This window comes from Hippocampus bargibanti, linkage group LG16 (genome assembly GCF_051943395.1).
Source record: "Hippocampus bargibanti isolate YZ-2025 linkage group LG16, ASM5194339v1, whole genome shotgun sequence".
Classification (NCBI taxonomy): Eukaryota; Metazoa; Chordata; class Actinopteri; order Syngnathiformes; family Syngnathidae; genus Hippocampus; species Hippocampus bargibanti.
The window spans coordinates 6,845,275-6,871,431 of NC_142749.1; the positions used below are offsets into that span (position 1 = coordinate 6,845,275).

The following is a 26,157-nucleotide window of genomic DNA, read 5'->3' on the forward strand; positions in this document are numbered from 1 at the left end:
AGTCTGCGGCTGGATGGATGCATGGCTTGATGAAAAGAAAGGCGTGTCAGCGCAGAGCGCCAATGCGTATGTGGAACTGTCGCAGCTAGGAATTGAAGCGAATTTACGTGAGACGAGATATAGGACAATTTCTTTTTGCCAATGGATGCTACAGCTTCATGTTTGCTTTCAACATTTAGCTTGTAGCAGACATGCACATTTTCCCATGACGTCCCTGTTCCACTGGTGAAAAGGATGCTTTGATCTTCTCATCTTTCATCTCGAACTGCTTCATACAAGAAAGGTGCAGAAAGTGCTTAAGATTGAAGACTGTCTGTGTCTTTGTGTTGTGTCACGTTATTTGTTATTTAGTTTTTGTTGTTGATTGACTTCAAGATGGCAGAGTGGCTCCCTTTACAGCAGCTCTGTATTTTGTTTTTCTACTTTTTCCTTTCCTTTACTCTTACTTTCATAACTGCGGCTGTGAAATGTAAATTTCTCCACTGCTGGACTAATAAAGGCGAATCCAATCCAAGTAAAATAAAAACAGTTATGAAAGCGCTCCTGGTGATTTCTCCCTGTCACGACACCACTCGGGAGGTTTAATAATTTTGCAGATACTTCAGATTTTGAATGAATAACATGATATGTATGCTCACCCGCAGAAAAAATATCCCGTGACTGTAAAGTGTCCTTGAGGGTTTTGAAAGGCGCTTATAAATGAAATGTACACACATTACCGTATATCTGTATATTCTTTCGTGGGGGCATCCTGACTTTTCAACTTTGCTCATCGTGCCAGAGCTGAAAGCAGTTTTTTTTCTGTGTGAAGCACAGCGGGACCTCACACTTTCTGCAGTGCACTGATGTCTTGACCCTGGTCATCCCCATGCCGTGACACCTTCTGCAGTATTTCCTACAGTTACCTTGAAAAAATATGGGCATGCAGGTGACTTGGGCTTCTGGGGCTTCTGTTGCTCCTGCGGCCGGTGGTGGTGGTGTGTGTGGGGTCTTTCCATTCAGATTGAGCATGCTTGCAGCCAGCTTCTCACGAAAGACCTGCTGAGTCATGGGCTTTTGCGTTGTAGGCCGGTTCTGTAGAGCAATCAGCTCCTTGTGGAGGATGAAGGAATTGACAAGTGCAATATCCACACATTGAAAAAAAAACGTTTTGTACAACTTTCTGGTCTTGTGATGGACAGTGCAAGCGCCGGACAGATCCACGATGTCCTTATGTCGATTGTAGTCCCGGACGGCGTCAGGAATGGTGATTCTTTTCATTTGGCGCCCACCATTCACTTTGACTTTGGTCTTTGTGGTGTGCCCACTGCATGCCACGTGGAGCGAAGAGCACATGGTCACTTTTTGTGGGCCCATCCACTTGACAAAGAGGAGGTCAGCCTTCCTCAACCATCGCAGATCTCCCTTTTCAGCCTTTGCGGGAAGATCATTTTCCGTAGTCTTGGGAAAACCCACTTGATTCTTGCGAATGGGGCCACAACATCCAATGTTGAATTTGTGAAGGTCCCGGAAGAGGGTGGGACTGAAGAAAAAATGCTTTACGAAAAGTTTATAGCCTCCTCCCAGCCGTGGCGGATCCAAAATGTCCATTATTGTTCGATCACGCAGACTTTGGCCATTGGCGGAAGACACGCTCTTCTCTGAGCATACAAGGAAGTTCCACGTGTATGCAGTGAGAGAGTCTGCCAAAACTAATAGTTTGAAAGCCAGTGTTGAGGCTTTGCCCTTTGTACGTTGTTGTTTGGTGGCGATCTGAGATGAGGGCACCACTCGATGATTGATCGAAATATTCTTGTGGGGTTGGAAATTGGCTTTGCATGCTGAAACAATGTCTGTGTAAAGCGGCTTGATTTTGAACAGCCGATCGTCTAAGCGTATACATTCTCTCCTCTTATTTCTATCATGGTCGTTTGGGTCGCTGAGGTGCAGCGACCACAATATGGCCTCAAAGCGGTCTCTGCTCATGGCTTTTCTCGGGAAGCTGAAGTTGTACGGCCATCTTTTCGTCCAGTAGTCATCCCTGTGAGGGACTTTGACAATGCCAGTGAAAATGACAACAGCAATGAAGACGTAGAACTCAGGCACAGTGAGCAATTTCCAGCGGAATGTCTTTGCCTTCGCCTGTTTTTTCTCGGCGTTCGCATTTGTATTGTCTATAATAGTGCGAACAACTGATGTACTGAAAAAAAGCTGAAAAAGAGCCAGGGGAGACCATTGGGTGGAGATGTCAAACGTAGGCCCGGGGGTTCTGGCGGGTGTGAAAGGGGGAGGGTTTGGAATGGTGTCACTCTCCTCCTTACAGTGCCACCTCTCTGTCGATTCAGACATGTGGCGCTTGTTGCGGGCTGATTTCCACATGGTCTTTTTGCGTTTGATTGCAGATGATGCTGCTGGTGAAGACGTCGAGGGTCCTTTTTGAAGGACTGTGGTGGAGGAGTTCCGGGTGGTGGGACCTTGCTCCCTGGTAGTAGTGGTGGCTCTTGGTGGCTGATAGTCCCCATCTTCATCAGTATCATTGTGGCAATACACACTATAGAAAAAAAACAAACAAAGCATGTATTTGTTCTAAATCCAATTATTTGGTAGCTAGCGACAATTTTCTAAAAAATAAATACAATTAAAAAAACATCACAGAATTAAACATGCAAATGGTGCATAATGTTGGAGGGGTTAAAACTGTTTTTAACCACATATCGCACATATACATGGAGCATTGAAGGTAGAGAAAAGGAGTCAAAACATATCAGGAGAGCACTCACTAACTGTGGGTACCCTCAGTGGTCATTTAACAAATGTCAGAAAGAAAGAATAGGGAAGGAAACCAAAAATTCTGAAGATACAAAAAGAAGAGGAGTAGCAGTACCTTATATTGCAGGAGTTTCTGAAAAACTACAAATAGTCTTTGGCAACACAAAATTCCTACTTATTTTAGACCGATAAACACTTTAAGGCAAACGTTAGTGCATCCAAAAGATAGGCTGCCAAATGAAAAACAAAGTAATGTAGTTTATTCAATACATTGTAAAAATGAAAATTGTAAAGAGCAGTACATTGGGGAGACTAAACAAATTCTCAAGAAAAGACTTTATCAACATCGCAGGGATAATACTAGTGGGCCTCAATCGGCAGTACATAGTCCTCTGATCCCCAACCTGAGAGCAGGGACCTATCATAGCAGAGTCCGGCACCGCCATGTCTGGACAGTAGGGATATATATATAGGGCCTAAACTACCAGTAAGACTAGTTTGCTAACGAAGTTTCTTGGATAAGACGCGAAACGTCCGACACCTTCAAAGAAGTACAGATGACGGCTGAAGAAACCTTTTCATCGATTTCTTTGGATATGTACACTCGTATTCTTGATGTTTTATCATTGAGTTATTATTTATGATTAATATTTATGTTTAAACTTAGTTTGAATAACTGGACGTGTCAGTAGTAAAGTGTAAGGAATGCTGTCATTGGTGCTTTTACAGCATATGGTGTCGCCCACGCTTCACGATTGGTAGTTGACCAAATATATAATAATGAGAAGGTATCTCATAATCATGACCTACTGTTTTATTAATTAGATTCAGTCTCATTATTATATCCCGTGGAGTGAGACAGTAGGCCCTCTTTTAATCACAATACAGCATATCGTTCTTCGTTTCATTGTTGTGACTCTTCTTTTCTTTCTGCTTTTCCCTACAAGGGGTCGTTGTGACTCCTTTTCGTATTTTCACATTAAGTAATTTTGTTTTCTTTTTTGTATTTTTACCCTTGTATTTCCTCCTGTAATTAAAAACACGATTTATACTTTTACTTTGTTCACTGATGTTGTCGCGGTTCAAATGCCTGACTTTGGTGCAGCAGTCACGCTGCCTGTACCCAAGCCGTTTGTATATGAATGGAAGTTTAAATGGTTGTCGGTCGTCTCAATGTGATCTGTGATTGACGAGTGTCAATATCAGCGAGACAGGTCTCAGCACCTCCCGACAATGAAGCATCGTGGAAATGGACGCATCATGAACGGCAACCGCAAATGACGACATGCAACGAGCGATAGTTTGACAGCCATGTGCGTGATATTGTCCTATCCAAATTAGCTTCTCGCAGACGCGCGTGTGGCAAATGGCATACGCGCTTTGTTTCTAAACAAGTCTTGACAGTTAAAGTGGAGTTTAAAACGGAACTACAAAACAAAATGTACCTTTCATCCGATGACAAGCGCCACAACTCCTCCTCATCGCTCGTGGAATCAAGGAAAACGTCTACCTCAGTCACGTTATCTTCCTCTTCAGAAAGCGTGATTGATATCTCGGCATCTGAGTTTTCTCTTTCTGTAGCCATTGCTTTCGTTATTAGTTGGTGACGATGTGCTTTTTTTGCAGTGAATGCCTATCAAGCCGGAGTTTCCTGACTTGTTCCCATTGAGCAGGTCCCGCTGCGTGTGATGTCAGAAACAAAGTGGGGAGGGGGGCGTGATTGACGAGTAAAACACCGCGGTCAAGCCAGCCTCCACTCGCAAAATCGAAGTCAAGTGAGCCGCCACTTCGCTTGACAACACTGTGCATTACGATAGTCTGCAGCGAGCGAGCGACGAGCGAGCGGCGTTGGTCACCTTCAAAATAAAAGTATCGCAACGAATTCATGCCCAACAGTGGTTTGGATTAAATAAACAGAATATATGTAAAACAAGCGGTGTCTAGGCTGTTGTCTAGGATAACGTTAACCTAGGAAAGAATAAGAACACTCAGAAAGGTGCCAAGATGCGTTCTCAAATGGCGATTGAAAAAGTAGTCGTAGTTGTAATAATAATAATAATAATAATAATAATAATAATAATAATAATAATAATAATAAATAATAATAAAGGTAATGTTATTCAAAATAAAACATCAGATCTGTATCAGAGTGGTCTGTTGTGATAGCTGGTGTGCTATAGTTTACCCTGGTGTTGATTTAGTCCAGAGATATCGAATATTTTCCCCTTTAGGACTTTTTAAAACATTAATGAAAAATAACGTCAGCATGCACTCAACTATGATGGTGTTTATTTTACTTTTATCATCATCATCATTATTATTATTTTCTGTCTCCGCTTGAGAACGCGCTTTGGCACCTTTTTGAGAGTTATTCTTCTTAAGTTAATGTGATCCTTACCCGACAGCCAAGAATACGCTTGTTTTCCATTTTTTTTAATTTACATCCAAACCACTGCCGGGCATGGACTCGTTAAGCTTTTATTTTGAAGGTGGTGATCGCCGCAGACTACCGTAATGCACAGTGTGGTCAATCGAAGTGGCGGCTCACTTTACTTTGATTTTGCGAGTGGAGGCTGGCTTGACCGCAGTAGTAAAACATGCTAGTAGTGTCTCCGAGTGTTCGTCTGGTTGAGGGATAAGGAGGATTATTTCCTTTTTTATAGTTTTAAAAATTGCTGAAAAACTTGGCATGCAGGTCAAAGGGTCATACCTCAGGTCATGTTGTCACTTCAGAGGCCTTGTTGAATTCCGTACAACGGTGGTCTGGTTAGTTAGCTGTAATGCTTTAATGCCCCCCAGACCGCATTTGGTTGAGGGAAACCAGCTATTCTTTTTCAAATAATCACGTGAAATGAGGTCAAACTTTCATATTTGAGAGGCATTCTAATTTGAAATGGAACGTTAGATCAACGCCAGTAATGTGGACACCGGTGCCTTCACGTATTGGCAACCTGGTGTGGTTGCAGGATAACTAAGATTTATTTTATAATTAATGAAAAAAAAGGCAAGAAAGTACTTATTTTACATATTTATTTTAATCCAAATAATTGACGTTCAGGCGTTAATTGACTCGGATTTGACTTTGGAGTTGCCCAACGCCGCTTGTCTGCGGCAGTTTACCATAATGTACACGATGAGTGGCGGCTCACTTGACATGAATTTAGCCTATGGAAGCTGCCTTAACTGCAGTTAACATTAAAAACTGACATAAAGGTTGTGACCTCATTTCCCAAAACGGCCACATGAGGGAAGCAGAGTCAAAAAGTACTGATAATAGGTGGAGGCAAGCACACACATGGAGTTTTCATTGGATTTCTTCCACAACGTTAATAGTGTACACAAGAAATTCTCGGGTAAAGTGTTGACTGCACCTCCTGCAGAGTCTCGTTTTTTTGTTACTTTCAACGTAGATTGTAAATACTATCAGTTTTGCCTCCCCCCCGAAATATTTGGCCAACCTCACTACTGTTGGGCAATTTCGGATTTTGTGATTCAAAATTATGCCATTCTGCATCTGCTGCAAATCAGAGGTCTTCATGTAACGAATTTCATCACGACTTTAAGGAAATGTAATATTTATAACACGTCACAATGCATGACAAACCTTAAAATCTGAAAAGCAAATATATCCACCTCAATGAGCTGTGTTTGTGGTCACAGGTTCTGGTAAATTTAAATATAAACCTTCTCAAATGACTACAGTAAAGTCTCGTTATATCGATATCCAAGGGAGTCCGAAAAATATCGATATAACCTGGACTATCGATATATCCGACCCTGTTTGCATGTAATTTTCTCCGTGCGTGCATAGAAATAGTGTTCGATATAACCGGGACTATCGATATAGCCGATATCGATATAACGAGACTTTACTGTACATTGTTTTCACGTAAACACTCTTATCAACATTGCTCACTGAAAAGAAGAATGGAATGAAGGTGGCCAGGGTTTCTCCCCAACTCATCATTCTTAACATATTGATAGAAATGGACACGCTGATCTTCCAACAATCAGAAAACAAGTCATTAATAGGTATCTTTTTCTGTCCACTTCCAGCAATCACAGAAACCCAACCAATAATGAATTGTAGTGGGCTGCTGCATCGCGCTGCCCTTTGCAGACCATTATGTCATGGTCCCTTAGAGTTGTTCTGCACAGCCATGTCTGGAGGGACTAATTCTTTGTCCAGAAAGTCACTTTCGAGCATCACCGCAGATAATACTCAATGGCTGCAGAAAAAGCGGCAAAGCCTCCACATCCTAGGACACCGGCTTTCAGACCCGCTACAAGTGTGGAAAAAACATGATTACAAAAAAATATATATATATATTACATACAGTATATATCAGAGGGGGTCAAAGTCATTTTTTTAGCCACGGGCCACATTGTAGTTATGCTTTCCTCTCGAGGGCCGTTATGAATATGGGGAAGCCATTAGAATGTTTAATCCCCTCCACACACTACATATTGAGGGCACAACAAATTAACGAATAACTAGTTTTCAAATCTGAAGTCAAGAATAATAACTGTTATTGTGGTTTACATCCAAAAATATGAAATTTTGTTTAGGATTTTAGCAAGCATCATGGAATTTCACAAGTTTGATTTGCTTTCGCGTGCCGAAAAAAAATGATGTGGTGGGCCGGATTTGACCCCCGGGCCTTGACTTTGACACCTGTGCAGTATGTGATCTACATGGCATTACATACCACGAAACCCGATTGCTCCTCCAGTTATACAGCCACTATAAACGGCATTCTTCCAATCAGATTTGCCTCTGTGCTGTAAATAAAATTGGATAAAAGTAAACAGTGTCTCAATGTGTTATGAGACAAATTAAAATGTATCTGACAAAACATGGAAGACAAAGGCTATATATTATTTATTCATTCATTATTTCATCGTATATGAATGTTTGAGTAAATGAACACCGCAGCCTTTAAAGACCATGTGAGTTTCTTTGCATTATAAATGAGAGAAATCCTGAAAATGTGTGCAAAGACTTCTTAAGAACGACATTGTGGAGTTACATTATGGCATTATTTTTCAGCAATTCCATGTCTTTATATGTCACATTTAAAATACATTTATTTTCATGTTACATATTGTGCCATGTATGCACATCACATGAGAATTTGACCCACAACTCCTTTATTCTTTATATTTAGCTTTTATTTAGGGACTTTCTGTTTGTCCTAAACAAAATTATGCGGAGAGGACAAAAAAACGTGACTTTGGTTACAGTGGACAGGTAAAAAAAATTAAATAGTGACGAAAGCTAATGTATTACTATAAATCTTCTATGCTTTATGACTTCCACTGTACCATCATTTATTGGTGGTGTCAAATCATTCCAAGTTTATGAAAAATATTTTCTATAAAGTTATCCATCCATTTTTCAGACCGCTTTATCCTCATTCGGGTTGCGGGGGTGAACTTAATGTAATTTTATCTAAAAATTAAATCTAATAGTATGGGTGGAATTGCATTTTCAGGGTCCAAAGATTTAAAAATAACAAAATGACTAACACAACATATTATTGACAATGAGTCTGTGTAAGCTCTCAGTCGTACAGGAGTGGTCCATCGATGAGAAGGTTTCTTCAGCCGTCATCTGTACAAAAGTGAAGGTTTCGGACGTTTCGCCTCCTATCCAAGAGGCTTCGTCAGCGAACTAAAGTCTGACTGGTCGTATCGGCCCCATTTATCGTTCATACAATAGCCTGCTCAGGCAAAACAGGTTAGGCAACTTTCGCAATGCTGATGAGGGTCGTTATGCTGATGAGGTGATACCGGGGGCAGTGGGGGTAATAGGCCAATCGTTAGTCAGGAATGTAGGAACAATCAGTGGGGCCACAGGGAGGGGTCCCCCGCCCCTCCCAACCTGAGAGTAGGGACCTATCATAGCTGTGTCCGGCGCCACCATGTCTGGACATTAGGGATATATAAATGGGGCCGATACGACCAGTCAGACTTTAGTTCGCTGACGAAGCCTCTTGGATAGGAGGCGAAACGTCCGAAACCTTCACTTTTGTACAGATGACGGCTGAAGAAACCTTCTCATCTATTGACAATGAGGTTATTAGTGTGTAACTTATATTAATCAATGTTTTTTTTTCTACTTTTTTCTTTACTTTCCTCTTCCTTATACAACTTTGCTGCTGTGAAATATAAATATCTCCACTGCAACACTAATAACGGTAAATCCAATCCAATGTCAAAGTGCTGTGTTCCACACATATTTAGGAAGTGGTGTTCTACTCTATCCTGCATTTTGTGCACAAAATAAACACTTGTCGCGTTAACATACCGATTCTATGATGCACTCTGTACAGGAGAACATGGCACCCACGATGGCAAAGTTCTTCGCGTAGGACATGCCCCTCTGGCCCATGTCTTTGAGGACTTCACGTGCTGTGGGGGTCCTCAGAGGGTCCTTGGGATCAAAACCAACGTTTGTGTCAATGCCTGCAGTAAAAACACCAAAGGCTCCTCCGAGGACAAAACCTGTGCAAAACAAAGATGTAAACAGCGACTTGATATTGTGAATGTTACGTTTAATTATAATGATCAAAACACCGAGCCGTTTATAACATACGTACAAATTATCTATAAAGACCTCTGAAATTCATTTATTCTAGCTTGGGTTGGTGAATTAATTGATTTTTTCTGTGTTGTATTGCTCAAAGTGCATCCCCGTTTCGATTTCCATTGCACATAAATGAGCACAGACATTGTTTTACTTCGAATCAGACAGTAGCTCGTGGAAGCAATGATAGAAGAACATTTCTGGTGGTTTGCACAAAGTTGTTTAGTTTTTGGCACGATCACTTGAAAAAACGTAATATTTACTGTACCTCCGACGCAGGCCAACACGGACTTGAAAGCGCAACTCTCCATTGCCCTCTCTATTCGCTTCTGCTCCTCGCTTTTCGGAGGCACTGGGAGTCCTCCCATGACACCGGGATTCAAGTCTTTCACGGTCCTTTTGTCCCCAATAAGATAATCCAGGACCATACTGTACTGAATCGCTGGGCTTTCCATGCTCGGATCAGCTGGAGAACCTTTAGAATCAGAGGCGTAAGGTTCAGCAGCTATCGTGGAGGCCGCCATGTTGGTCAATGACACAGTACAGTATTAGGTAAATGTAGTTTTGAAGGAAGAGCGGCAGATTCGTTCCATTAGGAATTATTTTGGAGGCTTGTTCATTTGATTTTTAAATTACTAAACACGGTTGACATAATCATAATTTAAACAATTAAAGCTAATTTTCGCGTCACAAGTGGAGTAATTATTTGCACACAGGTTTGATAATAACGCTTTCAATAAGACACGGCGGTCAGGATTATCTGCGTTCTGTTAATTAGCTATTTTACATTATCTGAAATATATTTTAAATAACAGGTGGGTTTTAAATGTGGACACGACGCAGTAGAGCACCGATTACACTACATTTCCCACAAGTCTCTCCTGTACTGCGCCACGCTCTCCACCTATCCAGCGGCCAGCTGCTACTTAGTGAGTCCAGGCAGTCGCGTCGGCTGCATCCTGCCGGGACAACAGCAGCACCTCAGCACTACCGAGCGGGTGAGAAGAGCAGATAACCCCGTAAAATATTGTGTCTTTCATTCAGTCCTTGAAGTACACGATATTCTGCTCCTTTTCTCGAGTCAATTTGTTTTAACTTTGCTTTCCGTGTCTGATGCGGCAACTGAGAACGGGAAAGCTGGAGGGACGCTAATTAACTCGAATGACAGATGGCTCGTAACTGGAGACGTGCATGTTCGATGGATGGAAATATAATATTCCAATGGTATATGGTAAGCAGACGCTCATGACGGGAAACGCTGTTTATGTCCATCTGTGCCAATGCGCAACCAAATGACTGCTAGAACGGAATCGTTACAGTATATTGACCTTTTGGGATATATTCGACTTTATTGATACTACTCTAATTCACTTGGTTCACAATCTTTACTGGGCTTGGGGACATATTTAGATCATTTAGATCATTCAGGTCTTGAAGGTCCTCCTGCATGATTTTGCAACTCTCCCTGCTGGAAGATACATCATTCAAATAAAAAGAAACAACAAACTTACTGTTTTAGATATGGACATAAAAAGTGCAAATATGCAAGATATGTGCTTTTAATAAATGACTTTTTTAGCTAATACACACGTGTGCAGAAAAGATCCACTATCCTTACCCATTCACAAACGAGTTGTAACAAACAACAAAATACAAAATAACTAAATACGGTGACCCCCCCCCCCCAGATTATTATTTTTCTCAATACGAAGGCTTCTCGCATTAAACTACTATTCAAGGATTGCACATTACTATTGAACAGCAAAGTTAAAAAATCAAGTCAATCAAAATTTTAATGACTGTCCTGATTAACATTACAAATGTGCCTTATAACCCTAAAATAAAATAAAATAAAATAAATGATTTGGCCAAATCATGTATCAAGCAGTAATGAGACACGGTGATCGTGCAACTAAGCCATATTATCCATCTAGCGGTGAATGATGACATGCAACCTAAAACCACAGTCGCCGATTTGCAGTCCGGCAGCCGCAAAGTAGCACTTTTTTGACGGAGTGGGGTTGATTTTTTTTTTTGAAAAATATTTTTGCCCACTTTTATTTTTTCCAGGATGTGTTTCCCATTTACCCACAGTTGTTTTTGTGTAAAACACATATTTAATGTTTATCAGCGCTCTTTGAATTTTGGGGGGTTGTCTTAAAAAACTATATAGAGTGACACCTCAGTTTACGAACGCTTTAGTTTATAAACTTTTTGCCTTACGAACATTAAATTCACGTGAATATAATCTTGACATACGAACTAGTTATCGGCGGACGAACCAAACCACACTGCGCCACGTGACTGGTGGACTAGTTTTCGGCGAATGAACACCACACCATACGGTTGAACAGTGACACGGTGGCTGGCAGACTAGTTTTCCACACCCCCTCTGTTTAAGTGCAGACATGTTTTTTTTTATCGTGTGTAGTACATTTGAAATGTATTTATTATTATTATATTATTATTATTATTATTATTATTATTATTATTATTATTATTATTATTATTATTATTATTATGGGACCGAAAAAGACCCCAACACAGGCTAGTGTTACACCTAAGAAGACATTAAAGAAAATTACGGTCGAGCAGAAGAAAGAGATTATCGCAAAACACGAACAAGGTGTGCGTTTGTGTGATTTAGCGTCCCAGTACCAGTATCCTAAGGTGACCATTGCTACGTGTGGCTAAGGGTGTTTCTGTGTTGTCTAAGCAACGGTCTCACGCAATAGAAGAGGTTGAAAAACTTCTGTTGATTTGGATTAACGAAAAGCAGATAGCAGGGGACAGTGTGAGTGAAGGTATTATTGCCGAGAAAGCACGACAACTTCACTCGGATATCAAGAGGCAACTACATCAACAAATATCACAAAGATAAATAAAACAAATTTATTCTACAGTACAGTTTATTTCTTTAATTACAATACAATAGCACATTTATCATACATAAAATAAGGTATATTTTGTGTAGATTTAAGGCTTATTTAGTAGAAAATTATGTTTTATGGGGAGCTGGGAATTGATTATTCTCATTTTTAGTGGTTTCTTAAAGGGAAATATATGTTTGGCAGACGAACTTTTTGCCTTACACACACTTTTTGTGAATCAATTAAGTTCGTAAGCTGAGGTATCACTGTATATAGATCGTTTTTTTCATATATATATATATATATATATATATATATATATATATATATATATATATATATATATATATATAAAACGTATATTTTTATATACTGTGTGTATACATACACACATACCATTTGCCTATCTCTGCTCTAGATGCAAACTACTATTGTTTAAATTATTGGTGTTTTCTTGATAATGTGGCGATCCAATTGTTTTTTTTTTTTCTTTTACAACCGAAACTTCTAAATTAAGGCAGTGCTGGGTTTTATGTGCTTTGTCAGTGAAAGCTTTCCGTTCATGTTTTTAAAGGCAAATTTTCTTTCACTCAGCAACTCATTTGGCATGACCGCAGAGGTGCATCTGGGGCAATTTAAACTTTCATGCTGTGACAGGGTGAAAAGCTGCATTTTTCTGTCTTAATATGTTTCTATTGCTATTACCCGGTTGACTTGTTATGGATAGTGTGGATGTTTATGACATACTGACATAAATGGAGTACAGTAATGAGTGCCGCGTTCTGACAGTTTCTGTGCAATTGAACAATGTAATTATGGTATCAAAAGAATCGCCAAATCTGTGAACGTGATGATAAAACATGGAGTAGGCAGACATGACTTTGGACGATTTAATCCTATCCTTTCAGAGGCAAGATGAGTGATATTGTTTCAATAAAATAAAATACTGTACACAATGTGCATTTTCTTGAAGAGTACCCATTTTTAGAGGTTTATTGAACAGTACAAAATACCAAAATACACCTAAAAAAAGTCCACGGAAAAAATCGGATGAATCATCTCATCATTTACGATACATTGTTTTAATATGAAGAGACTTTGGAACCCGTTCAATCATTTTGAGTGAGTTTATATTATAATGTTGTATTTGGCGAGGAGGCTAGGAATGAAATGGATCTTATAGGCTTATTTTGAGGAACCCAACAGGGAAACCTATGATGAACTTTCAATTATCTCTTGCTACTTTTAAAAATGTCAGAGGAAAAAAAAGGCTATATGCACCAAGTGTGGTCAATGTAAATATTGTTGAGAGCTAAATCAAGCCTTTTGCCCCGCCTTTTTGGTGAACCACACCAGAAGTGCAAATAGTTGGACGTCTGCTTTTTGGGACAAAACACAGTTGAAGGGAAGCCCATATTAACATGGTGGGACCGTATTGCGTCATTCGTGAAACTACGGTACTTTTGTCAGTGTTTGAGGTGATTATTTTTTTTTTCATTTTACTTGTACAATCGGCCACATTTGTCTTCGTTTGATGATAGCATGTTGAAACATATTGCACTAGACTGTGCGTCCTTGTGGAAACTGAAAAAGTGAGCCTCTGTCTTATTTTTTTCCTTTTGGTTACTCTCATCCTCTGTTTGAATAATTACCCAGGCAGTTCCTGTCATTTGCTTCCTATTTATAGCATACTGGCTATCTCGGAAGCACCCATGTTAAGTTGCTCATGCTATTATGTGGCATAATACAATGCCGAGTGGTTTGCAAAACTATTCGCCGTGCCAGGAATTTAATATAAACATCTGATCCTCAAGGAATTCAAGATTTCTTGTTAGTGAATGTATCCAACTCCTCGATGGGAATTTTTTTAACAGCAACAGGAAAAGACTGAGTAGAGAACTAGCCGTTGTGGCGCTGGAGTCCTTCATCCACATGCAGCGATGACGTGACCTTGTGAAGTGGTACAGAGGGTGGACGGCTGGCTATTATGAAATGTGGTAGGAGTATGATGTCTTAAATCATATACACTGACTTGGTAAGGCCCTGCCCTTGAGCAAAAGCAAATATAGAAATGGATCGTAGTCACTTTCCGAACAACAGTGCCTCTGTGAATGTTGATACAGTACTTTAGTGATATCACAACATGAATAATTCCATCTGAAATATCAGTAGGGACACTGACTCATTTTGAGGCCAAGCAATTGGATTGGATTGGATTTGCCTTTATTAGTCTCACAGTGGAGAAATTTACATTTCACAGCAGCAAAGTGATGAAAGGAATGACAATGAATGTGATGTCAGAATTGCCAGGACGGCGTAAAAACCACATTTGGCTGCATGCTACCCGTTTTGAAATTCATTTGACTAAATTGGAGAAAGCTTTAATTTAGGAGATGGACCAAAGGGAGAACGAATCACTACTTGCATTCTAGCACAGTATTCAATCGTTTGGAAAATCTTGAAGGGGAAAAAAGGACTATTCCCAAGATTTTACAATATAGCTTTAGGTCAAACTGTCAATCGGTATGTTTCCCATCTGCCTGATGTTTGGAATGACTAGGAGATAACTTCTCCACCTGCAAAACAAGAACAACATGAAGTATACTTAACATGAATGGCCCAAGAAATGCTGATTCTGTCATGGAGCATCTGGGCCACATTTGCTGTGAAGCTAACACATCATGTTTTTTACGCTTACACTTTCCAGAAGATACACAGTATGAATGTCTTAATCATGACAGATGCTTTGGTATTATTCTGTTGTCTATTCTTGGTAAACAGGAAAAGCAAGTTGTAATGTAAGAGGAAAAAACAATCTGAAATATTTGTCTGAAAGATAATCAAATGGAAATGTTAGCGCATTTTTGAAGTGTTCTGCTCCCAAAAAGCTAGAATGGAACTCTCCTTGGCCTGACCCATGCATTACGACCCTCCATTGTGGAAAGTCAGAGAGCTTGTGGATGCTGTGCAAGTGTTTCTACGAAATCCGCCCACTCATTCTAAATGTGCACAGGGAAACAGCCAAAGTTTCTGCAATGTGGTTGAGGCTCTTTATCAGACTCCAAGTTCGACACCATCAGAGCAGGAAGTTTCGGCCTCTGAGGAACCTGGGTCAAATAAACTTGAAACGCAGCCTCAAGAGCTTTGCATTACAATTTGAGTGCCCGCTTGCATCAGTGTGACTGCAGATGTGATGAGTCTTAACTCATTCACTGCCAGATGTGCAAAAATGTGTCCACTCCAGTGCCAGGGTTTTTGTCATTGTCACTTGAATTCCAGGATCCGCAGAATGTTGAGTTTTAGGACTACACTAATGGCCATGGCCAGCGCTTTATCGGCACAAAAGCATGAAAAAACAAAACGCGAACAAATTTGGGAATGGCGCTCAATCCCTGGATAAATTCGTGAATGGCAGTGAATGAGTAAACCTGGGTTATTGGTACGATACTCTATGAATTCACCAAACACTGCAGAAGGGCCGCTGGGAATGAGAAACAGTGCTACCAAGGTTGGTCACCATGCACACATGCAGAGCCAAGCAACCATCTGAATTATGTAGGTCTGTGGGAGGAAGCTAGAGAACCCTGAGAGAGCCCACATGGAAGAGGAAAAGAGCACAAATACTCCTGTTCGAAAGGCCTCAACTTGATTTGAGCCAGCGCGAATATAGCCCTCAATTCAAATCACTTGTAGCTGCACTAAAATTATTGGAAGGTTCCCATTTCCATACATTCTCCAACTTCCTTGCTGATTATTTCGGAAGGGGTTTGCGCCCGGTTGCATACCAGTTACCACACTAAAGAGGAACATAACACAAAGAAAGTAGAGAGTGTCTCGCACCGCCAGGTTTATAAGACATTCTTCTGCTCTCATTTTAGCTGAGCTCATGACTTGGAGGAGACCACCTTCTGAGACTTTGCTGTTGTACAAATGTGGAAGGGGTCAGGCACTATTCATGCATTTAAAATACGACAGCGGTGTTGTATTTTAAATGTGTTGTACTTGTAAATGTGTAAATGTGAACATATATTGTTGCTGTTGGAACCAAATATTCATGTCGGGTCACTACTTTTCAGCTACCGTAATTGTAAATAATTGTCACCAGTTAGTATTAAGCCACAACACAAGAGATTTTCTTTCTCCCTGAAACTTCAAAACTGCCATAAAATGTGTCAGCGTCTTTATTCTTTCACCACAGTGTTAGCGTTATGTGTATAGTTGTGGACAATTTGGTTTTTAGGTGCAATTGCCGTGGAAAAGCAGTACTCAAAAGCCACCTACCCACTCAGCTGAATCACCACTATTCTGCATGCATGGTATTCACACCCCATGTTGGGGAATGTGAGACACCCCCCCCCCCACCACACACACACTTTTTATTTTATGGGGTGAGAAAGTGAAAAGGACTCAGAAAGCAGGATTGAATATATATTTTTTCTCAGGATTCTTGGTAATATTACTGGCAATCCCCTGTGCCTCTGGCATCAGTGATGCAATAGCATCCATTGGTTAAACGGCTTGATTAAATACATGCAAGACACGAAAAGATTGGCTTGAATGTGATGGAAATATATGCTCCCCAACAAAGTTCTGATCAGAAAAACAGGATTAATAAAATGGGAGTGCATTGAATCAAACTGAATTGTGATATAAATAGATGCAAACGGAATCATCCTTTATTGGGGAGAGCGAGACATATCTTTGAAGGAATTGCCACATTTACAGTGCCCACTGACAAGTTCACTTGTACTTTAAAATGACCAGAACAAACTCATTACATTATACCTTCTGGAATTCCACCACACCATATCAAATCGAATCATCACCCTCTTGCATTGATATTCATATCAAATTCTCTTTTATTGAAGAAATGCACATACCTAATTCTGCTGAATTTTTGATTATGATGATGATCTCAATTAATCAAGTCTTATTCAGCATACGTTTTAGGTTCAACAAAAAAGAACTGTACTATATATATATAGAAATCAAAAACAACAGTGTCACTTGATTTGTTTTTTCCAGACAACCACACTTTTGGCAAGACTCCTCTTCCTATATACTTTGGAATACTTGACTCATGGGTCAATATTTGAGAAATCTTAAAAAAACCCTGGTCGAGCTGCAGCCCCGCAGAGAATGGAGTTACAATTTACGAACAAAGGGGTATGACAAAATTACTAATTACTAATTAATCAAAAAAAGTATTAGTCAAAAATCTTGATTTTTACACCCCGTAGCCAACAGTTTATCGGCTAACATCGTACTTGGATCTGCAGCAGCAGTCGGCACAGAGTTGATACCGAGTTGTTTTTTCCAAGTGTATGCGGTATGTTAACATAACCCTGTTGTAAATCGTTTCATGGAGTAGGGGTGTGGTCAGACCGTTTTTAGCGTATCGCCACAATCGAAGGCCCGTTTCATTGCTCGACAAAAGCACCGTTTGCATTCTACCCACATGCTACAGCTTTAGCATACCATCGGATGTGGGATCTAAATTAGATCATAATTGAGGTGCATAAAAAAGTGACCTACCTTCACGTTAAGAAACATTGCAGTGGGAATGATATATATATATATATATATATATATATCGACTGTTGACTGCAGTGTCTTGGTTTGGCGTTACACAGAATGTACTTTTTCTTTCTTACTAAGTTTGGAAGCTGTTGTATGTAGAGGAAGAAATATTCCCAGAAAATGATCTGGTCAGGTCAGTTTTTGTAGATCATTGTGGTCATTATCATAGATTCTCATCGCTGTCATTTGAGCGTGTTATTGGCAGGGATCATATAGGAAATTTGGAAAGACCAATAGCTTCAAGTTATTTTACATACATTGCAGACTTGAGAGCCCTATTTCTGCTAGGTTTCTCACGTCTATCTAACCTGTACAAATTTGAGACAAAATGGAATTCTCAGATGAGTCACCAAGGCAGGAGTTGTTTTCGTTTTCTATTATTTAACAGCGGCTGTGAAATCATCGCCGTCTGACGCTTATGTCACGTTTGTTCAGTTATGTCAGCCAGGTAAAAGTTATCCGACGATCGACTGGGTCAGGCGGGAAGACAAGCACGGATGAAGAGAAGACAGTGACAATACAGGCTAAACATGAGTCAGGATTTTACAGCTATCCCTTCGTCCACCTCAAAGCAAGAGCGTTCTGGTTTTTTTTTAATTAATGTATTTTTCTATGTCGATGCAACTGTTTACATGGGGTTTCGCCTGGTATTCCGGCATTTACATACTTCTGTCGCAATATATCTTATGTTCATTAAAAAAGGGGGAAAAAGCTGTCGTGTGCTCAGATCTATGAGAATGGATGATAAAAATATATGACAGTAAAGCTTAAATGTCATGGGGTGGACATCCTGTTCACAAGTCAACTGACTGTTCGCCTTAACTGCTGCAGTGAGCAACATGTTAGGTATATGAATGTATGAGCTTCCTTTTGCAATTACAATACACCGCCCTATCCTGTCTGCAAACAATCCACACGCCTCAAGATCAGAAAATTGTTTCGTCCACACCCAAGTACCGAAGTGTTCTTGCTTACGCTTGGTTCGTCTCATAATCGTATTGCAGTTCAGAGGCAGCTATTTAGCTTCATTTTGAGGCAGCGTAGCATATAGCTTATGAGAGCACATATTAATAACATATTTTCATTCACTTTTTTACAAGCCTATTCACATTGGTTGCCATAAATGTTAATTTTTGTGCTGAAACAATGATCTTGGTCCATTGTGTTGTACCAGGTACCTTATATGAGGGGCGTCAATCTCATTTTTGTCGCAGGCCACATTTAAGTTACTGTTTCACTAGGAGGGCCGTTATGGAAGAAGTATATATAAAGAAGTCAAGGAGAACTGTTGTTTCACCTGTTTTTTAAATTACCTTCAAGAGATCTTTGGTAACAAGAAACTGATTTGAAAATCTCGTCTATGATAATTTTATTTTTTTGGAGAAATATTCAAAAGGATCAGGGAAGTTGACAGGTTCGATCCGCTTTTGCAGGCCAGAAAAAAATGATGTAGCGTGTTTGAGTTTGGCAACGGTGCTTTATATTGTATTTAGACCATATATCTAGAATAATATTGATCCCATAAGAAAACCTCACAGCGATCGTCATCTGATACTGAAATTGAGCTCATGGCTCATCCCAGGTTGTCTCTAAGACATCTGGGGTCTTAACTAGGCCACATAAAGTAAGTGGGACACAATTTTGGCTTCATATTGATGCAGAAAGTTGTACAAAGGGCATATTTCAGATTCTCCCAGCAGCTATTCAATATTCCATGCAATGATCCAGAGTATAAAAATGACGTGCGGACCATAGCTTTTTCTTTGTAGGAATTTACTTTGTATCTTTCATATTCGAAAATAGAAGGTGTTTCCAACATGTTTACCCTCATTCCTCATGCTGAAGAGGAGACACATCACAATGGTTAAACTGCATTTGGACTGCAATTGATACTGTGCAAATATACGGTCACAGAAGACTTGAGTCACGTGATGGGGACTTTGTCATGGTGGGAAAACGGTACAATCTGAATTAGCTCAGTGATGTACAGGAACTGACATTTCTTTTGAAAATGTACTATAAAGGTACTCTGAAGGGAAATGTCGTGTCTTACTTTTCCTTCCCTTAACCGTTGTGTAATGGTTACCACATATCCCAGTCAAATGACATACGTAGTAGAAAATAGTACAGAGAAGAGGAAGAAGTTATTATTGGTGCAAGTACCCTGGAAAGATGACGAGTTTGTCTTCCAATGAAGACTTTACTAAAAAAATATACACATACGTATGTAATAATCCAAGCCCGGCGTTGTTCAGAGGTGAGGATAAAAGGGTTAAGGCAGGAGTCACCAACATGGTGCCCGTAGGAACCATGTTGGTTCCATGGACCACATGAGTAGCCTGCAGGTCTGTTCTAAAAATAGCTTCCCAGTGATGGGATATTGTGATAAACTAGGAATATTGTCGAAGTCATTTGAAATAGTGAACAATTCATATGAAAACAAATGTTGCATATCGATCTACAGTACAAGATATTTTTACATTTTAAAACGAGACAGTGAATATTAGTGAACATTAAAATATGTCAGATGATATCCATCAGATGCTTTCCATATTTATTGTCACATGCGGATTGACAGCTGGGGGCGGGGCCGCTTCTCCCCGCTTCCACCACCTGCTGTCAATTTCCTAATCATGGACACGGTGTCTTTATACGGGTCGCGGTCACCGCGCCAGTGCCGGATCCAAACAGTCCCCTAGTTCCGACGAGTCAGCTGCTTTCTGTCTCGTTCGGAACGTGACATTTATCTGAAACATAACGATTGTGAAATAGTTTTAACATGATCAGTGCATGAATATTTTAATAAATGTGTTATTTCACAAGTGTGGATCAAAGTGGCTGCCCTTTGCATTAAGCAAGATACAAAAAATAGCGCAGAGGGTTGAAAGGGTTGGTGACCCCTGGTTTATCCATCCAACGATCTTTTATCCTCAAAAGGGTTGTGGGGGCGCTGGACCCTATCCCAGCCATCATTGGGCAGTAGGTGGAGGTCACCCTGAATTAGTTGCCAGCCAATCACAGGGCACACTGAGACAAACAACCATCCACGGTCACATTCACATGAATACAAAAGCATTTACGCTGATGTGTGGTGTCCTTAAATGGCAGAAGGCAATATTTCCTCACAAGAACGATCAAGTTACTGCTGCGCCGAGCAATGACAGCCGTCATCCTCATGGCCGTAAACAACTCTGAACCACACTTCTCCTCTGCTAAGTGCACTCCCACTTTCCTTCCATTTCCCATTTCTACTCTGGCCAGCTGACTATGTTCCTTTGTAGACGCTAGAGGCAAACCTCTGTGTCACAGCCTGTGACCACATCCTGTTGGAGTAGGAAAATCGAGTGACTCTGGCGGCCAACTAACTGGAGTTCCTAAATTACTGCTTCTGTAAATGTCACTCGCAGCGCACCTGTCAGGTGAAGCTTATTATTGTTCGGCGCCGGCAGAGTTTTCAAACAACTTCAAACAGGGAATTATTGACTTAACGGTCAACCCTCGGGCTAATCTTGCATGAATGTTTTCTTCGTATTGCTAATGTTTTGTGCATATGCTAGGAGGAAGCAATTGTGTTCCCTATGATTCCAAACGGAATACATTGCTGCTTGTCTATGTTGTCCTTAGTCTTACATGTGTAGTATTTGCAGGAAAAGACCATTTCGTACTAAATTTATATAATTGGGTTTTGTTGTTTAGCTCTAAGCTGCCATACGATGGACAAAGGCTAAAACTTCAGATTTGATTGAAGAAGCCATTCTTTTGTTCGGGGCACTGCCATTTTTGTCCAAGGCCACATTTTTATAGCTTTCAACCCCAACGTTTGTAACTTCTTGTCTGTAAAGCAAACTGACCAAAATAGTTTTGAAGAAATTGAGTATTTATCCATTGTTGCTAACTGAAAGAATAATTTCCACAACATGGACACTAACAAAAGAGTTGTTCACAAAAGTGAAGTTAGTTAAAATAGCTCCCGTAGTTTCCTTCTCGGAACTATTTTTCTCAAAAGCGATTAGTAACAGTAAACAGGAGCCAAAATCCTGTTGACGTTGTTCTCCTTACTAAAAGAAAGAAGTGCACAATCAAGGAGTCAGTCATGCTCACGTTTGCAAAAGACACTGTGTCCATTTGCACATTGAAAAAGTAATGACCTCCTGACATGTTGGGGACTTTTAACCCATGATATCTGCTTCAAAGCCGCAAATATTTAGCAAATGTAGCTAACTTTGCCCCACCCTTACAATCTATATGAGAACAGCGTGGGAAAGGCTTCATGCCTACAGCAATTTTAGATTCACGTGATACAACACAAATGTTTTTAATTGGCCCAACGCTAAAGAAGGGAGGAGTAATTTGTTAAGTGGATACTTAATTTATTCACTGTCCTGTCATTTCATTGTTGCATTGATTGATGTCCGTTTGGAGGAATACACTTTTTGTTATTTTTTCTGCAGATGCCAAGTTAGGGTATCCGTTTGCATTGCTTCAGGATAATTATTTTACAGGATTGAGAAACACATTTATTTTACCCTTTAATTTGCTAATTAATATTCAAATTATCTTTTTTTTCCACCCTCAGGTGTAGCCAACTCGAACACAGTCATGATGAAAACGGGTGCCACTAAGTTAGGGCTACCCAAGGCGGGATTCCAGGAACGAGCAAAGCAGGCTTCTTTAGCTCCTTCTACTTCATGCTCTACCGCCACCTCCACAGGAATGAGGACTTCCAGATCGTCCAACACGCTCGCCTCAGACCAGCGACTCAGCAGGGTGAAGCCCAAACCTAACTTGTGACTGACCGATGTTACCCGTACTAACAGCGGTTATTATTTTCAGCTTAAACGAGCCAACAGTGATGATGCTCTGACAAAACCTGCACTGGGTGCTGCTGCCTCTGGCTTACGTATGAAGAAGACCGTAACCACTGGAGCCATCTCGGATCTTGCCGAGGCCCGCCCCCGTTCTCTCGCTGGTGAGCCAGACATGTCATCAAATTTTCAATAATTATGAAAAAACCCCAGCGTTATGCAGTTATGTCATTTTTGTTTGTGTTTTCAACATTGCTAGTTAGGGGTTTGTGTTGGTCATACAGTACCGTAAAGATTTTATTCTGTGTTTGCTTTTTCATGGGATAACTGTGAAGAATTTTGTTGCCATCAGTGGAGAGCTTAAATGACAGTGTATTGAGTTATTTTGAGGGGACGGTATGTGCACATTTTGCAAGCTGTATGCTGACTACTTAATGTTGTGGAGAGGTGCCGTTTTAAATAAATAAATGCCCAATGCTAAGATATTTAGCCTCCCAAAAACATGCACGGCAGGTTAATTGATCACTCTAAATTATCCTCCGGTGTCATTGTGAGGGTAAGGGAGGTTGTTTGTGTATGTGTACCCTTGGATCAACTGACAACCAGTTCAGAGTGTGCTTTGTCGACTATCTGAAGTTAGCTGGAATAAGCTCCAGTATGCCCCCTGCGACCTGGCTGAGGATAAAGAAGTTCATAGGTTCAATGGAGAGACAAAGTCTTGTCTTCTTGTGGTATACTGTACTTTCCCATTTCAGCCAGCAGAGGGCCATAGCCACTAATTTTGAGCATTCAGAGCAAGCGCTCACTATTTTCAGTGCATAAATGACATTTTTCATGATTGCCTGCAGTGCGGCAATCATGCGGTGCCGTGTTTTGGTTGTCAGAAGATTTATTTATTCCAAAATAGAGAAACTGGAAACATTCATTCAGGGTGATTTATTTAATCACAAATACAAAAAATATTTTTGGAAAAGGAATTGTGTTCTTTGTTGCCTATTGCTGAAACACAACGCCCTTTCAAAACATTTTAATTTAAGGCACATCACGTACATGTGTATATTTATCAGGCTAAAGTTTTCTAATCTTAGCATTAATTCTAATATTTTGCAAAAACAAGCCATATTACAATAAAATACAGTCTTTAAATTGCAAGTTTACCTTTAAGGGGTGGGGGGATAATTAAAAACTCTTGTCTACAGTGTAAAATCATTTTGACCAAAATAAATGAATTTGTGACAATATCGATTTGCATAAATTCTAGCCACCTCAGTCATTTGCTGAAAATGAGGTTAACTTCATGAATGTGAATTATCTTAATTTAAGAGTAAGAATTAGTTGAAACTGGCCCACAGCTGGATTTCCAATTTGTTATTTTTGTTAAGGGATCAAGACGTGGCACTTTACCAATTCTACCATGCTGTCAGACGGGTTTTTGATAACTTATTTAAAATACCTCATCAATAATTCAGTCAAGCTTTCATCGGAGTAGGAGTCCCTGTAGAGAGTGCAAGGAGAAGAGAGACAGGAGAAGGACTCAGACTGTCCAACTCTATAAAAAAACAAGCCTTGAGGGGGTTCAAATATCCAGCCCATTGAAAAACTATTTCTTCTTCCCAAGTCAAGCTGAAATGTTGTGATAATGTTTGTCTCTGTGAGTTAATAGGATTTAGCCCATCGAATCTTTTTGACTGATAACGGACGCTTTTTTTAACATTGCGCGTCAATATTTTTTTCTACTGAGCATAGCCATTTACAGATAAAAGAAAGAGCACCACAGTTTCCGGTGTAAAAAGCGCACTGGAGTATAAGGCGCACCCCCGATGAATGGTGTATTGTCAAACTTAATCCATATATAAGGCGCACCAGACTATAAGGCAACCTTCATTTTTCCAAATATAATATATAAATATAGTATTTATATTATATTATATTATTCCAAATATAAGGCACTCCACATTATAAGGCGCTACAGTTGAGGCTGGGGTTACGCACGACTTGCTTCGATGGGGGAAATGGAGTCGGTGGCTGCTTACAGTAGTTGTCTGACGTGTAGTAGCTCAATATTACTTCACATATAAGGCGCAACTACATATCAGGCGCAGGGTCATCTTTTTCAAGAAAATGAAGGCTTTTGGGTGCACCGGAAAATAAGATAACTTTAAAATGTCTTTCCCGTTCCCTGAAATTAATTGTCACGTTTATTTATTTATTTATTTATTTATTTTTTTGGGGGGGGGGACCAAAACACAAATTTAGATAGATTCAACATGATTTATTTTTAGCTGCCTTGCCTCACATCCCTGCATATACAGTGCTTGAATGAGAACACATTCAGCTGTAAACAGCAATTTTTTAGGTTCCCTATCAGTCTATGTGTCTTTAAATTACGATAAACCTCAAGCAAAATACGAGGCAAGCACCCAAAGTGGCATGATTCCAGAATTCTATTGACCTGCAGTATATTTGGGTTGTATTAACTAATTCAGAGATCCCAGACACGGTCCCTGTAGTACGGTTCTCGAGGCCCTCATTGCTGTCGGATGAATTAATCACATGCGCCTCAGTCCACTGGGGTGACTCAGGCTGCATACGCACTCATTCATGACCGACACATACTGACACAAGCACTAAAAAAAGTATTAATTAAAGATAACGGGTGGTTGTCCTTGAAACATTGTACAAATATAACCGAAAAATGAACCTTCATTTCTCCACTACTGCTCAGCCCTAAAAGTGCACTTATGATATTCTCGCCCTTTTTATTATACATACAGGCGTTAAAAAAGGGGATTGTTACAAGCAGAATGTGAATAAGATGTCCTACATATAGACACACTGATCCCACTGGAATTTTGTGCCTTTTCTTCAGGACACTCACAACACTTGTGACCCTCAAGTCCATAGATAGGCATGACAGATTGGGAATGTCTTACCGCATCTTGACAGAGGCCTGTTGTGCCAGCAGAGATGGGGTTCCTGCGGTGAGGAGAACATTCTTAGTAGGATTAGGGATAGGACCGAAGTGGATGTGCTGATCTAAATGGAGACAAAAGCAGTAAATTAAGAGAGGCAGATGGAAATCAGATTTTATGTAATATTCAGAAGATTTATGAATACAGTTGGAAGCAACACCGAGGTTGACTCTCAAAACAGACGTGGGCAGGAAAAGACCGCCGTGTTTTATCATTCCAATCCGCATGAAGCAAAAATAACAATTCAAACATCCATTGCTGTATTGCTGTGAAACAACTGCTGCAGTTACTTTGTGATTATTCAGAACAACAATCTGCTGCCGTTCGACTGCCCACTGTGATCCTTCGACTCATAATGTCATTTGATGTGCATCCTCCTCTTTTTATGATTCTAATGAAAACTAACACTGACACTTTGGTTCCAAACCAAGCTATTATATAAGGAAATATTAACTAATTCACTGCCAGACGTGCAAAAATGTGTCCACTCTAGTGCCAGGGTTGTTGTGATTGCCACTTGAATTCCAGGACCCAGAGAATATTGAGTTTTAGGACTAGATAAACATTCAATGCGGCATAAGAAACCTTAGACT

General features: G+C 40.1%; 2 protein-coding genes and 1 long non-coding RNA gene across 4 annotated transcripts in view; 1 reads left to right on the forward strand and 2 right to left on the reverse strand.

Annotated features, from left to right (window-relative positions):
• Positions 1-6,287: 6,287 nt before the first annotated feature.
• Positions 6,288-9,861, reverse strand: timm22 (translocase of inner mitochondrial membrane 22 homolog (yeast)). The gene is made up of 4 exons (XM_089016980.1): positions 9,606-9,861; positions 9,059-9,255; positions 7,458-7,530; positions 6,288-7,031 (listed from the first exon to the last, which is right to left on the reverse strand). The coding sequence occupies exons 1-4, from the start codon at positions 9,859-9,861 to the stop codon at positions 6,955-6,957; spliced, it is 603 nt and encodes a 200-aa protein (XP_088873106.1). The 3' UTR covers positions 6,288-6,954.
• A 414-nt stretch (positions 9,862-10,275) lies between these two features.
• specc1 (sperm antigen with calponin homology and coiled-coil domains 1) overlaps positions 10,276-26,157 on the forward strand; it is a 57,365-nt gene continuing 41,483 nt past the window's right edge. For both annotated transcript variants that reach the window (XM_089016942.1, XM_089016941.1), the window contains exons 1-4: positions 10,276-10,334; positions 10,462-10,568; positions 22,364-22,554; positions 22,621-22,756. In XM_089016942.1, coding sequence (XP_088873068.1) covers positions 10,529-10,568; positions 22,364-22,554; positions 22,621-22,756 — 367 coding nt within the window. In that variant the 5' untranslated portion in view covers positions 10,276-10,334; positions 10,462-10,528. The remainder of the gene's footprint in view (positions 10,335-10,461; positions 10,569-22,363; positions 22,555-22,620; positions 22,757-26,157) is intronic.
• The window catches only part of LOC148886227 (uncharacterized), a 56,218-nt gene continuing 44,475 nt past the window's right edge, over positions 14,415-26,157 (reverse strand). The window contains exons 5-6 of the long non-coding RNA XR_016117839.1: positions 25,526-25,628; positions 14,415-14,783 (exon numbers count right to left, since the gene is read on the reverse strand). This is a non-coding gene — a long non-coding RNA (uncharacterized LOC148886227). The remainder of the gene's footprint in view (positions 14,784-25,525; positions 25,629-26,157) is intronic.

Bases quoted from the DNA above. Each gene is read 5' to 3' on its own strand.
- timm22 (XM_089016980.1), bottom strand. From the start codon at position 9,861: ATGGCGGCCTCCACGATAGCTGCTGAACCTTACGCCTCTGATTCTAAA. The intron at 7,531-9,058 runs GTATGTTAACGC...TTTTATTTACAG, and splicing joins CAGAGTGCATCATAGAATCG to CACAGAGGCAAATCTGATTG. The intron at 7,032-7,457 runs GTATGTAATGCC...CCACACTTGTAG, and splicing joins AGGAGCAATCGGGTTTCGTG to CGGGTCTGAAAGCCGGTGTC.